General features: G+C 39.1%; 1 protein-coding gene across 2 annotated transcripts in view; it reads left to right on the plus strand.

Annotated features, from left to right (window-relative positions):
- LOC108369786 (nuclear hormone receptor FTZ-F1-like) overlaps window positions 1-14,355 on the plus strand; it is a 141,678-nt gene that overhangs the window by 103,818 nt on the left and 23,505 nt on the right. For both annotated transcript variants that reach the window (XM_017624988.1, XM_017624981.1), the window contains one exon: window positions 531-1,019. In XM_017624988.1, the coding sequence (XP_017480477.1) occupies window positions 531-1,019 (489 nt within the window). The remainder of the gene's footprint in view (window positions 1-530; window positions 1,020-14,355) is intronic.

Consider the following 14,355-nt stretch of genomic DNA (forward strand, 5'->3'; position numbering starts at 1 on the left):
AACAGCGTCGTTTATATCGTCGCTTAATATGTCACCATTCACCATGCAGCTGGATCCACAACAGCCGTCCAGTCCAGCTTTGGGCTGCACGGGCGGTCCCAATAATGGGCAAACAAGCGCCAATTCCAGCGCCGCCTCCAATCGTGGCAGCGGTGGCAATGCAGATGCAACAGCGCTTAATAGCGCCGATGCTGATTATAGCGCTTATGCGCTCCACTTGAGCGCTGGCAGTGGCGGTAATACGGCGGGCAGTGGCAATAATGATGGCGTTGTGGGCAATACGGGCAACGCACATCATCAACATCATCATCACCAGCAACAGCAGCAGCAGCAACAACAACAACAACAACAGCAGCAGCAGCAGCAACATTATCAGCAGCACTATCAAACACAGCAACCGCAGCAGCAGCAGCAACAGCAGCAACAGCAACAGCTGCAGCAGCAACAACAACAACAGAATATTGCCAACAATCCCAACTTTTCATATTCGTATATATATAATTTTGATTCACAATACGTATTTCCGACAGGTTATCAAGACAATACGTCATCACATTCGCAACAGAGCGTTAGCGGCGGCGGTGGCGGTGGTGGCCCGGGCTCTGGCGGTGGTGGTAGTAGCGCCAGTAGTAATGTCACCAATGTTGTACTACTCAATGGCAGTAATCCAAATGCTGCTGGTGGTTATATGACACTCCTGCCACCGGCCACCTCGAGTGGTCAAATGGGCATATCGGCGGGCGGCACAAGCGCTAGCGCTGGTGGTGGCTCCGGTGAGGGTATTGATTTCAAGCATCTCTTCGAAGAGTTGTGCCCCGTTTGCGGTGATAAGGTGAGCGGCTATCACTATGGGCTGCTGACGTGTGAGTCTTGCAAAGGTTTCTTCAAGCGTACCGTGCAAAACAAAAAAGTGTACACATGCGTCGCTGAGCGTTCCTGTCACATCGATAAGACGCAACGGAAACGTTGCCCCTACTGTAGATTCCAGAAATGTCTCGAAGTGGGCATGAAACTTGAAGGTGAGTGAATAATACATTTTTTTAATTTAACCTTTTATTTTTCTATTGAATGGAATTGTATGTTTTTAATATTTAAGAGAAGAATTTTATATGCAAATAATTTCCCTATTAAAATGGTTTAGAATGTTTTAACAGAAGAGCAACAAATAGTAAGGTGTGCGTACATAGGTATAAAATCAAATAAATAAGCCCAATCTGAAGTTATGATATTTTACATATGATGATATTATATTTTACTAATACATTTTTTAGTGAAAAGTGCAAAAAAAGAGTAGTATTACATAAAACCTAGTTGAAAATAATTTTAACAAAACAAAAAACAACATTCACAAGAAAAATTCTAAATATTATAAAATGTATATAATGTTCACCAAAATTAATAGTTAAAAGTTAATGATCTTTAAAAATACATACACAAAATTTTTCTAAAAGCTCACAAGAAAATTTAATCTTGGTAAAAGTTTTTTTTGTTGACATTTCGAATATTCAATGGAGAAACGATTTTCTTTAAAATTGCTACTTTTTCTGCATTTACGAAATCGGGTTCAACTGGTCATTTGCCAAAAAAATATTAAATTGATTGAAAACTGAGGGGTGCAGTAATTTAATGAATAGGAATTTCCGATTTTGAACCACTGTGCGATGTGGCTGAGTGGTTAGAGGTGCGTACTACCAATTCGTAAGACCTGGCTTTGTTCCCAGCTGCGAGCAATAACTAAATTAGAAAACACTTTTTCTAACAGCATTCGGAGGCCGCTTAAAATTGTAGGTCCCTCCATTTGAGTTATAAGATCGATCAGGACGCACACAACAAACTGCGTCAAGCGTCAATATATTATTATTATTATTATTATTATTGTATTGAGCAATGCGTAACAGAAAAACCAGAAGATTCCACATCTTTCAGTATGACGGAAGTAGAATATTCGAGAAAAATATATGAATGAAGATATGTGTGTTGCCATAGTCGCTCAATGAGTCAGTTGGCAATGTGAACACAAGCAATATTGGGTGTATTTGAGGGAGTACCCCGCAAGAAAATCAAAGTTAAGCGGACTAGCCATTATTTTTGAATTATATTTAAGAGTCCGTTGCACGAGAAAAATAGTTTGCACATCTTCCAAAGCTTTTATTTTTGGTTTTGTTATCTGCGCATATGTAATTATTGAAGATGTGGAAAATAATTAGCGAAATAGTGAATAAATATGAATTCATAAAACTCTTTTGGTTTATGTACAGGCAGTATTTTGGTAGCACCCACGTTTTTCGAAAAAAAAACACACAAAATCAATATACTCGCGAAACTAGGGGCCTAATATTGTATAATTTTTTTTTTAAAGGACCTCGAAATTTCGAATATCAATATGGGTGTCAAATAAAAGAGGAATTTCACTGGAATTGAAGGCAATTCAATTTTTCGGTGCACAAGGACGAATAGGTCTTGAAAATGTCCTTTTAAAATTGTATACTTGAATATCCTTAACAATTTTCAATAGCTATATTTACAAAGATAACTATATGTTAAGGACTAATATGTACACTACCACTTGCTCAAATTTCGTAGTTCTAACTTTTAGTTAAGACAAAAAAATGTATCAAAAGGAATTTTCAATCGTCAAAAAAGTAATATATTTTCAATTCCCCTTTTATTTGATACCCGTATTGTTATTATATGAGCAGATTGCACTGAACTTTTTAAATTGTTTTTTTTTTTTTTTAAATCCGAGATAAAAACTAAGAACGAAGTTTTACTATATTTTATTTATTTATTTATTTATTTTGCCCCTATATTTGAGTATTTATATAGATTTTTTCAGTGCTTTGATACTGTCTGGATTTTGTCGCACTATGTACCTAATTTTTACTGTTTTTCTTCAAAATAGGAAGAGGTTTACAAATCGTCCAAATATGAACGGTTTATTTTCAATTTTACGTAGTGATAGATAACGGGACCCACGGTAACCGCGATTCAATCTTTAAAAGGTCAGAATGGGTGGGTGCGGGATAAAAAAAATTTAATGTCGGGACGAGCAGAATAGGGATTGAATATTTAGTCCCACGCCCATCTCTAATCTGAAACTTATCAAGCCATTAAGTATAAGTCAAGAACTCACTTAGGCCTCTGATCTAGAGATGCATTGTCTATTCTTCATTTCCTTTGGTCGTTGGAGTTTTCGAACGCGGATATACCTTCTTTGAGATGCTTTTTTTTTTGGAATGAGTTGTTGGTTCCTTCTTACGTACGCGAAAGTTTTTAAGTCGAGAGCGTTCGGTTCTTTCCTATATATTAAAATTACAGCCTGAAGCTTATTTTTAGAAAAAATTTCTTCAAAGTTCTACTCTCTCTTAAATACTCTACTTACTCTCTACTTAAATATGTACATATGTATGGTTGGTCGTTTCTCTCTTAGTGCGAATTTCACCAACATTATCCCCGTAGTTCTGCTGGTGGCAAGAAACGACCGTATTCTAGCTATTCCTTGCATTACCAATTGTTAGGCAATTCGCTAGTGAATAGTAATGCCACTATCAACACTGAGATATATCATATAATAACGATTTTGTGCATAACTGGACGTTATACAGTTCGCTAGCCAAGAAACTAAATATGTGCGCCCACCGATTATTTTATAAAATATTTTAATGAAACCTATCGATTTGGCAAACTATTCTTATCTTCCAACTTAATTTTCGGAAAAATCTGGGCCCCTGAGAACTCCGGGCCCGGGCGGAAATATCTGACTAGTGCTCGCATCTGACAGTCGGCTAAATCGCTATCATTCCACCGGGGAAACCGATCTACAGGGATGTCCTTCTTAAACTTCGTAGTCGACGATGACCCATGTGTTCGTTCATTCAGTTCAAATTGTTTCGGTATTTGAAGTAGAATTTCGGCATAAAATAAACAGTTATGAAATTTAAAAAAAATGGGCGTACCACCGCCCACTTATGATGAAATGTTGTTTCTCTGTAGTCCCTTTAACAATCTCCACCAAACGCTGTGCAAACATTGCTTAGGGCCTCACCAAAAAACCCGTTGAAAATTTTTGAAATCGGACTAAAATTACTGCCACTTACCATATAACGGTATACTTCAGACCTAAGAAAACTCCGATATTTCAGTAACTAAACATGCCAATTTACAACAATCTTTTAGCAAGACACTACATTTTTGATTTTTGTTAATTGGGCGTGGCACCACCTAGTTATGACTACATAAGTATGTATATCGATAACCGCCTCACCAATTATTTCAATATCGCATAGCATATTATTGAAACTGTTTGACATCGGGAAAAATACTCTTCCTTATCATGCAGTTTACTGAAAGGTGAAAAAACGATATTTGATACGTACGCCGGGTATATACATAAAGTTCGGTTTCGCCCGAACTTATACTTCTTTACTTATCTTCATTTTTTTTTGTATGTATGTTACCGCATAACTTAAGACCACGTTAACCAAATTCTATAATTCTTTTTTAAAGGAAAGGTGCTACCTCAGAAGTGGTCGCAAACTTCGGTTTATTCGGTTTAGATCCCATCATTGAATCTTGAAGAAATTAACGATCCTCTGAAATTTGTATATGAGAGTTGAAGTCGGTTTCGTTTTTTTGCTTAAAAATTACTTGTTTTATTACTAGTTGGACACGCTATGGCGCCGCTGTGGGCACCGAGCGAATTTACGTTACAATGTTCATCATAATCTAACCTAACGTCAATTCCAGAAAATGTTTCAAAACGACTCCGCACAGTTGTCCTTAGACATTTTCCACAATACTTGTAAGTAATAAAGCATATCGCATTTACTTGGAATGATAAGCAATAATAACTATTTATGATTTTACGCCAACATTTATTAGACAGTTACAATGTACCTAAACAAATAAGAGCATTTAATCGATACTTTGTCTTTCGTCGCCTCATTGGTTCGTTGTTGGTTTCTACACTGTTGTTGCACGTTGAGTCGCACGAGAACAAGTGCGGCTAGAATAGAAAGAAGAGGTGTTTGCGGAAGGAAATTTATTTCACTCACCTTACTCGTAGAATGACTTGGTGCACCAGTCGCGAGCACATACGAAATACTACTCTACCAGCTAGATTGCCAAGTAGTTGTGAATGTTTTTTATCGCATACCTTTTTGGGACTGGTTGGGTAAGCGAAAAATTTGAAAAGCGGTGAGAGCTAGTAAGGAAGGGATTTGTTTAGGCAAAGGCATCGCTATACATTCTTACTTACATATATGTACATATGTGCATATATATTAGCTTATCGATTTCCATGTGCGCTAGTAGCACCGTCGGTAGGATGCGTTTGGGATCAAAACTATTGTACTTAATTTGGCAGCGTTTTGACTTTAATCGTGAAAAAGGCATCTTACAAAGAAGGGAGTTTATAACAAAAAAAAAAGCCTTAAAGCATAAGGAATATAATTAATGTGGCTTTTGCTCGCCTACTTTAACCATAACAAATAAATAAAGTTCTGCGTTGGTCCTTCTGAGTTTCCTTTCAATTTCATTGGTGTACATTTCATACCTTCCACAATATTTTCAATATTGTGAATAACAATATGAAATGTATGAGCAGTATCAGCCTGAATGAATGTAAAAATACCTACAGACAAAAAAAAAATGAATGCCAAATTTATATGCGCTAATCGGCAGAATACTATATGCACGCGTTTCGAAAGCACCGTCGCGACGCGTCCACGAAGGGGGGCAGCGCGTTGACAATACAAAGCAATACGAGCAGCACAAGCGAGTGGCGGCGATTGCAGCAGCAGCATAGCACAACACAACAGAGCAGAGTGGAGTACAAGAATAGAAAGCTAGAAGCGCAGACACCAGTGGGGTAGGAATTTTAAGAACATGGAGACAGGCAAACTTAAAAAAGTGAGGAGCGCGCCGCGTTATTCTCGTCCAGCGGCGCGCATGTTCCAGCGCTCGCAAGCATGTGGGTGGTTTTTGTATGCACGTACATGTGGCCGTGCGGAAGACAATATAGCCAGCTGCACCCGACCTATCCCAAGACGCAGAGCAAACAAAGGCGATTGGAGAAAATTGTGTAAGCGGCGACCACGCGCGCCGTCATTGTCAGGCGTAAATATTGCTGTTGCTGTCGTCGCTTATCGGCACTGGCTGTGTGACGAGAATGCTTCGATACATATTTTGATTATTTTTGGGGGAATTTTTATTTATTTATATTTCTCGCATTTGGTACCCCTATTGCACGTCTATACCTGCGCTCTGACGCTCGCATACGAACTGTCAGTTTTATCGCGTGCAAAATCTTATCGCAGGGATATTTTTGTACGTGGGCATTTGATCGCATACCATTTTCAGTGCGAATTTGTTTTACGTTTTTTATAAATTTTGAGAAAATTGTATTTTTTTGCTTGGTTTGTGCCTGAACAGCGTTTCTCTGAATAACACCACTTCTTTCCTAGCCTAGGTATGCGATAAATGGTATGAGATATTTCTTACTTTATATCGTATACCTTCTGCGTTGAACGGTCTACACCTGCAATATATCTCTTACGATGTTTCGTATGCGAGCGCCCATAGCAGGTATAGACGTTCCCTTGCAATCTCACAACTCCACTAGCTGTGTTTCTTTACTTTTATTTTAATTTCTGTATTTATCCCTTTTTTCTTCTCCATACTCAACTTTACCTTCTTCCTTGTTTGAGGCTAATCTATTCATGTACATACATACATACATCTTATTCCTAACTGCTGCTTAGCACGTTTCTGTAATTCAGTATCAATATTAAAGCATACATTTAGGAGGCATTTCCGCCCCAACCATGTACATGTATGGCATTGGTATTGGTGTGACTTTTGAATTGATTTTTTCGCTCTATTTTAAACTAATTTGAAATTTTTAAAATTGCCTGCACATCAGCATCAAATTACCTTTCTAATGATGCATAATTGTTTATACCTTAGAAGTATAGTTTAGCCGTAAAAGGGGTGTAAAGGAAACATGATTACCAGGGAACGGATTTTATGGAAATTGCCTTTTTTTCTGCTAAAGAGATAGAGTACATTCGATTAAGAATGTCCACGATTTAGCTTTCCCTGATTCCATATCGATGGCTGAGTGGAAGATCGACCTATCTCGGCTGCCAGTTCGAAAACGCTCTATCTCAAAAAACTTTTCAAGAACGCCCTATTTCAGAATTTTATTGAAAAACACCATATCTTAAAATTCGGTTCAAAAACGCCCTATCCCACTTCAAAATGTATTGAAAATATGCTGATATAGGGCGTTTTTGAATCGGCAATTGAGATAGGGCGTTTTTGAAACGAATTCTGAAATAGGGCGTTCTTCAAAAGTTTTTTGAGATAGAATGTTTTCGAACTGGCTGCCGAGATAGGTCGATCTTCCACTCAGCCATCGATATATACACATTTGATGTTGCCTTTTTTGCCTTTTTTAAGATATTTGCCTTTTTTGCCTTTTTTAAGATATTTGCCTTTTTTTCCTTTTCTACCTTTAAAAAAATGATTATAGCATTTACAATTTTTTTTTAAGATTAAAAAATATACACATGCCCATGCGGCTTATAGAAGGGCAAGGACCGCTTGCCAAATTGGTGTTGGAGAAATTCAAAGCCCTTTANTAGCAGGTATAGACGTTCCCTTGCAATCTCACAACTCCACTAGCTGTGTTTCTTTACTTTTATTTTAATTTCTGTATTTATCCCTTTTTTCTTCTCCATACTCAACTTTACCTTCTTCCTTGTTTGAGTGTAATCTATTCATGTACATACATACATACATCTTATTCCTAACTGCTGCTTAGCACGTTTCTGTAATTCAGTATCAATATTAAAGCATACATTTAGGAGGCATTTCCGCCCCAACCATGTACATGTATGGCATTGGTATTGGTGTGACTTTTGAATTGATTTTTTCGCTCTATTTTAAACTAATTTGAAATTTTTAAAATTGCCTGCACATCAGCATCAAATTACCTTTCTAATGATGCATAATTGTTTATACCTTAGAAGTATAGTTTAGCCGTAAAAGGGGTGTAAAGGAAACATGATTACCAGGGAACGGATTTTATGGAAATTGCCTTTTTTTCTGCTAAAGAGATAGAGTACATTCGATTAAGAATGTCCACGATTTAGCTTTCCCTGATTCCATATCGATGGCTGAGTGGAAGATCGACCTATCTCGGCTGCCAGTTCGAAAACGCTCTATCTCAAAAAACTTTTCAAGAACGCCCTATTTCAGAATTTTATTGAAAAACACCATATCTTAAAATTCGGTTCAAAAACGCCCTATCCCACTTCAAAATGTATTGANCTTTTTACTTGTAATATAAGCATTTCTAAAATAAATCAATTTTTTGATTGTTCTTATTTCTTATTTGTTCTTATTTTGCTTTTTTTTGCAATACCTAGTGCCTTTTCTTGCTTTTTTCGCTATTTTGTTTTGCCTTTTTCTGCCTTTTTTGCTATACCTAGTGCCTTTTCCTGCCTTTTTCGCTATTTAATTTGCCTTTTCCAGCCTATTTTGTTATTTTATTTTGCCTTTTTTATAGGTTTTTAGGTCTTAAAAATCCGTTCCCTGATGATTACCTATATATATAATTGATAGGTGCAAAAAGGTGCTTGCATACTAGGAATGGGTAAATTCGATATTCGAAGCCTCGAGATTCGAATTCCAAAATAGCGAATTTTCGAAATCGAACACTGTGGTGTTGAAATCCGGATAAAATTAAATTTTTCTAGAAAAAAATCGAATATCGTCTTTATCTGCAAGAGAACAACTCTGCAGCTTTTTTATTTTTGACTAAATTTGCCTTAGGATGCAAGTCAAACAATAGATGTATGTTTTTTCAATTTGATGCATCGATGCGTATCGGTGTATCGAATATAAAAATCGATATTTTCGAGGTATCGAATGAATTAAAAAAATGGAGCAATCGGAACTTCGATAAATGTTTAACTGCCGGTTTCACGGAAGTATTTAAGTGAAAAATTCGAAATTCGGAAAAAATCTAATAAAAACCATCCTTATTCCATACTGCCGTTGTTCAGCCAAGTGTGCCGAGTTTAAGGATATTTTCGTCGGTTAATGATTTTATAAAGCTCGCACAGTTCATGATTCCATCTTTTTTGGTACCAGCCATGAACTATAGATCCTGCATGGAATAGTTCGCTGGAAAATCCTCTTAATTTGGCTCTAATCTTAGGCCAACTAAGCAAATATCAACTGCAATCGCAAGCTACAGCAGCATCGGAGTTTTGCTGCTTTGTGTGTTCGTTTCTCAAGGGTATTGAATACCATCTTTATCTCTGCAGAAACCAGCGCCGGTCCTGCAACCTTATATTATGATTGCGTTTCCGAACACTCCTGAAGCTCTTCTGCCACTCTTTTCAAAGCGATTATAGCTTGAAATCCATTCTTCGTTTATATCTGAGCGATAAGGAGTTGTTTGTCGAAACTTGAATGTAACAAAATATGTTGTGATATTAGCTTCTCGAAGCGAGTCGTCTTATAACATGGTTTTTTGCTATGCTGAGGCGATGTCGCCTTTGTATTCCTTTACGATGTCCAACAGACGCCTCGTTTAGAGGCAACTTCACTCCAGGTGCATATCCCTAATTCGTAAAAACGTTGAAGGAGTAATTGTTTGGCGCTTGTTTGTTCCTTTTATTGAAAAGTGTTTTTACGTTTCGAGTACCAATCCCAGCGCCCAATCTATTGATGGAGGTTTTAGAAAGACGCACATTTTGATAGTGAGCCGCTTACTCACAAACATACGGCGGTTTTAAGTAGCTTATAATGCAAATAAACGCTGTTGAGTCCATAAACCGAATAATAGCGCTGGCATTCAACGACGTAGAGTAAACATAGGTTAACGGGGGGAGAAACATATAAAATTTGCTGTTGATAGAGAGAGTAGCAACCACAACGTCACCGTCATGTGATGGTAAGTTTTCGTTAGCATGCAAATCCCATTAGATTGATCATGTCAGCTGACACGTTCTCCGATCTTACGTCGTTGACTAACTGCGCTTTAATTCGAAGTAACCTCACCGAAGCTCCTTCACTTTCTGCTGTGACCCCAGGGAGCCTACTCTGTAATGCGATGCCAAAGAGAAATGCGATAGGCAATCGCTAGAGCGTATTACTTACGATGTATTTGCCTATCGCATCGCATTTCTCTTTCGTATCGCATTACAGAGTAGCCCCCAGGTTGCGCAAAGGTTGGTTACCGCATTTCGCATTTTACCTCAAAAAGTAAAGGACAGTTTTTTAAGATTAAGGGCCATTCCAGCGAAGACTACACCACATTAAAAAAATAATAATTACATAGATTGTATTTAAATCTGTTTTTACTGTTATAAACACATCCGTAGTGCGACTATCTCGATATAGTATTTTTTTTATCAAGTTGTCAAGGCATTGCTAAACGTTGTGCTCATAGATATAGCAGGCAGAGCGGGCGCTGCTTGCGCCGCAGTAAGTCTAAGAAAGTAGACTTTGCATTTGCATCGGGCTATGGGCACGCCACTATTCTAAAAAGCCCAACTAGAATAGACCACTTGCCGCCGTGTTAGGTGTCGAAGGGATCTTTCCCTATCCATATCTTAGTGAGGACGAACTGGGAGTGGTGCAGTGTCTGGAATAGAGGTTCTGTAAGTGTATTTACGTATGGATCGAAGCTCTATAAGAAGGTAGATTGGAGGTGTCTTCTGCCAAGAACTGTCCATCAACCTGAAAGTCAGGCTACTGGATCAGTGTAGCGTTTTTCAGGCCGAAAAATTCGTATTTGTTGCTCACTAGTGCAACGCCATTCAAGGAGGTGAATATCTATTCCGACAACCAATCAGCTATTAAGGCTCTTGGCTCTGTGATGGTTCGTTCGAGAACGGTGTGGTATTGCTTGACCTCCCTATTGGCCGCATCGCATTATTATGCTGTTAAGCTCATATGGGTTCCGGGCCTCCATCTCCGAATCACTTCGTACCGCTGAACAACAGGTATGACGAGAGTACGGCGCGGCTGCTGTAAATACGCAGCATACAAAGCTATTCTACAGTCAGTGAAGAGAGACGCCTTTTCAAGAGAAAACAAAGAGAGGTAGGAAGGCTTGAGTGGGAAGAGCTTGAGAGGCAGACAGGAGTGCGGCACGAAAATCAGAAAATAAGGCAGCATCTGGAATCTGGTAATAGATGTCTAGAGTACACTTGAGACGTGGAGGGAACACTTCTCAACGCTTTTGAATGGCGGCACAGATGGCCTTCATAATACTGCGTACAGGATCATGTCGACGATACTGTCTGAATGACTGACCAACTTATTGGAACTTATAAGTGTGGCTTCAGGCCTGGTAGTCCACCATTGACCAGATTTTCACAGCTCGTCAAATCCTGGAGAAGACTCCAGATAGGCAAATCGATACACATCATCGACTTAAAAGCTGCGATTGATAGCACGAAGAGAAGTTGCCTATCTAAATTTGGGATCCCCGCAAAATTAATACGGCTATGTAGAATGACGTTGAATACAACCTTCAGCTCCGTCCAAATTGGTAAGGACCTCTTCGCGTCGCTTGACTTTTTCAATCTGATGCTGGAAAGCATAATAAGAGCTGCCAATTTGAATCGCAACGACACCATATATACCGGTATCGTCGGTCTAAAACAAAGGGACATAATTGCAGTATTTTCCAGTTTAGAAAAATAAGCCAGAGAGGTTGGAGTAGCGGTGAATGAAGACAAGACAAAGTACCTCCTGGCAACATATAAAGAGTCCACACGTTTCGGGACACCCGTCGCTGTTGGCAGCTGTAACTTTGAGGTAGTGAAGGACTTTGTCTACCTAGGATCCAGCATAAACACCAGCAATAACGTCAGCCTGGAGATCAAGCGAAGAATAGCTCTTGCCAACTGGTGCTACTTTGGGCTCGGTAGGCAATTGAAATACAGAGCCCTCTCTCGACGAACAAAAGTTATGGTCTACAAGTCTCTCGTCACGACCGTTCTTCTCTATGGCGCAGAAACGTGAACGATGTCAAACAAAGATGAGAAGGCTTTTTGTGCTTTCGAGAGAACTATTCTACGCACGATGTACGGCCCTGTTCGCGTGGATGATGTGTATAGAAGGAGATGGAATGACGAACTGTATGAGATTTTTAACGACATGGACATAGTTAAGCGCACCAATGGGTGGAAAACGAAAGCAAGGGCGCCCACGGACAAAATGAAGGGGCCAATGCAGAAGAACATGTCTGCACTCGATATGATCAACTGGCGCAAATTCGCTCAGGAGAGAGGCAGCGAAAGTCAGGGTACTACCCTGACCTCGTGTGCTCTATTGCTAAACAAATGAGCGTTTGGTCAGCTCAGCGTGGCCTGGGCGAAGACCTTGGAATGCAAGGTGGAAAAATTCTTCTGACCACGTGAATACCAGGGTCCGTGCAGGAAGCTCTAAGGACTAAACAAGGTTTAATATAATCTATGACCCCGATCAATTATAACCCTAGTCAATAAATGCAGGTAATTTGACCTTACGGAAGGGTGATTTTTATGAATCAGCGTTTAAATAAATTAACTTCCAAAAAAATTGTAATATTGCATAACATAAAGCTCACATGTTTGTTTATTTATCCATAAATTTCTACCCTGATGTGTTATCTGATTAATAGGTTAGTAAGGCAGACAGTTTTGGATCGCTCATAAAGTCGTTAATAAATTTGAACTTGTCACTCAATTCATGTCCCTCACACACAAAAATGTTGTTAAATAGACACACAAACGGACATATGTTTACAATTTGCTATATATGTACATATGTATGTTTATGACAACGCTCGCATATGTACATATGTATGTATGTAGTTAAGCGCTCGTATTTGAAAACTAAGACCGACCGCATTCAATGTACAACGCTAATAACTTTGCGGCTATTCTTACGCGCATTTCTGTGTCAATACTTTTTGTTGCAATTTTTTATTTTTATTTTTTTAATTCATTTTTTCTCAAATGCAACAAAACAAGCGATTTTAAGTATTTTCCTGCAATTTCGTCGCCTCCAATTGCTATACGCCCAAACGAGCGTAAATTCTTCAACTTCAACCACGTTTTGGTTTCATTGCATTTTGTAATCGACACTTAGCTGCAGCGCCGCTCCAGTGTAATGCTATGCATAGGTAAGCGAGCTTGCAGAGGAGAGGAAAAAAAATGTTCTCGTCAATTTTCATTGTTTTTTTTTGTTTATTGCAATTTTCCAACTCGATTTAAAAATGAAAACGAAAACAGAGACAAGTTAAGAGTAACCCCATATTGCTTGGCTATGGTGGCGCCGACGACGGCTGGGATGACGCTCGCCACGCTGCAACGGCGACTGCCAACAAACAGCGCGCTGCTGTGTCGCAAACTGGCTGGCTGGCAACACAGAGTCGCATTTGCATTGCAAAGCAAAGCGATGCGGTATGAACCGACGCGGCATGGCGCTGCCACTGAGCGCGCCGTACTGACTGACTCACTACATATGGCGCTCACAATGCGCGCTCCTTCATAGCGCACCAACAAAAGAAAACAAAAAAATTCGCAGCCCGAAATGCCGCCACAATATTTGGCTGGCGGTGCGCGCTCCATCAGCCTTTGTGCCGTGGTCGCGGTCGCGGATACGCTACCGCGTCCAATGGATGGTGTTTGAAGCGCGTATATGTAGTTATGCGTAGATATGTATGTTTGTATGATTTCACAGATTTCGTATGTGCTTGTGTGTACGTGTATGTGCATGTTGTCATAATGGACGTACATACGTGCCCCATACCGTCTACACACTCATACCGCCGTCCCGTTTCCGCGTATGCGCACTTGGCCCATAGCGCCATCTCTTACGCTCATGACCCAGATTTCCTTATGTGTGTAATCAATGCAACATGTAGAGAGCTTTTTTGGTATTTTTTTTTCAATTTTTTTTTTATAATTTTATTTTTTCTTCCTTTCTTTCTTTGTACACTTTTCATTATTTTTGCCTTCCGCTCCATCGTTCCGTTTTGTACAAATTTATATCATATATATTTTTATANAGTTGTAATCTGCTTTACCAATAGGCTTGGTGGAAATGAAGTGTAGATCTCTGCATTTTTATCACAACATCAAGAACCAGATGACGAATTGGAGAAGAAGCGCGGCCAAACACGTAGAAAACATTTAAGCCCCAAACATGCATTTGGAGGAATCAATTATGATTATTATATCGCACACCGTCTTCAAAAGAGTCACAACTCAAAAAAAAATACGTTCGTCAGAAAATGCGAAAAACTATTTCGTAGCACATGCTTATCATATAGGCAAGGGCGAC

The sequence above is a fragment of the Rhagoletis zephyria genome, unplaced genomic scaffold (genome assembly GCF_001687245.7).
Source record: "Rhagoletis zephyria isolate East Lansing unplaced genomic scaffold, Rhagoletis_zephyria_1.1 Rzeph_scaffold_00059, whole genome shotgun sequence".
NCBI classification, from domain to species: domain Eukaryota; kingdom Metazoa; phylum Arthropoda; class Insecta; order Diptera; family Tephritidae; genus Rhagoletis; species Rhagoletis zephyria.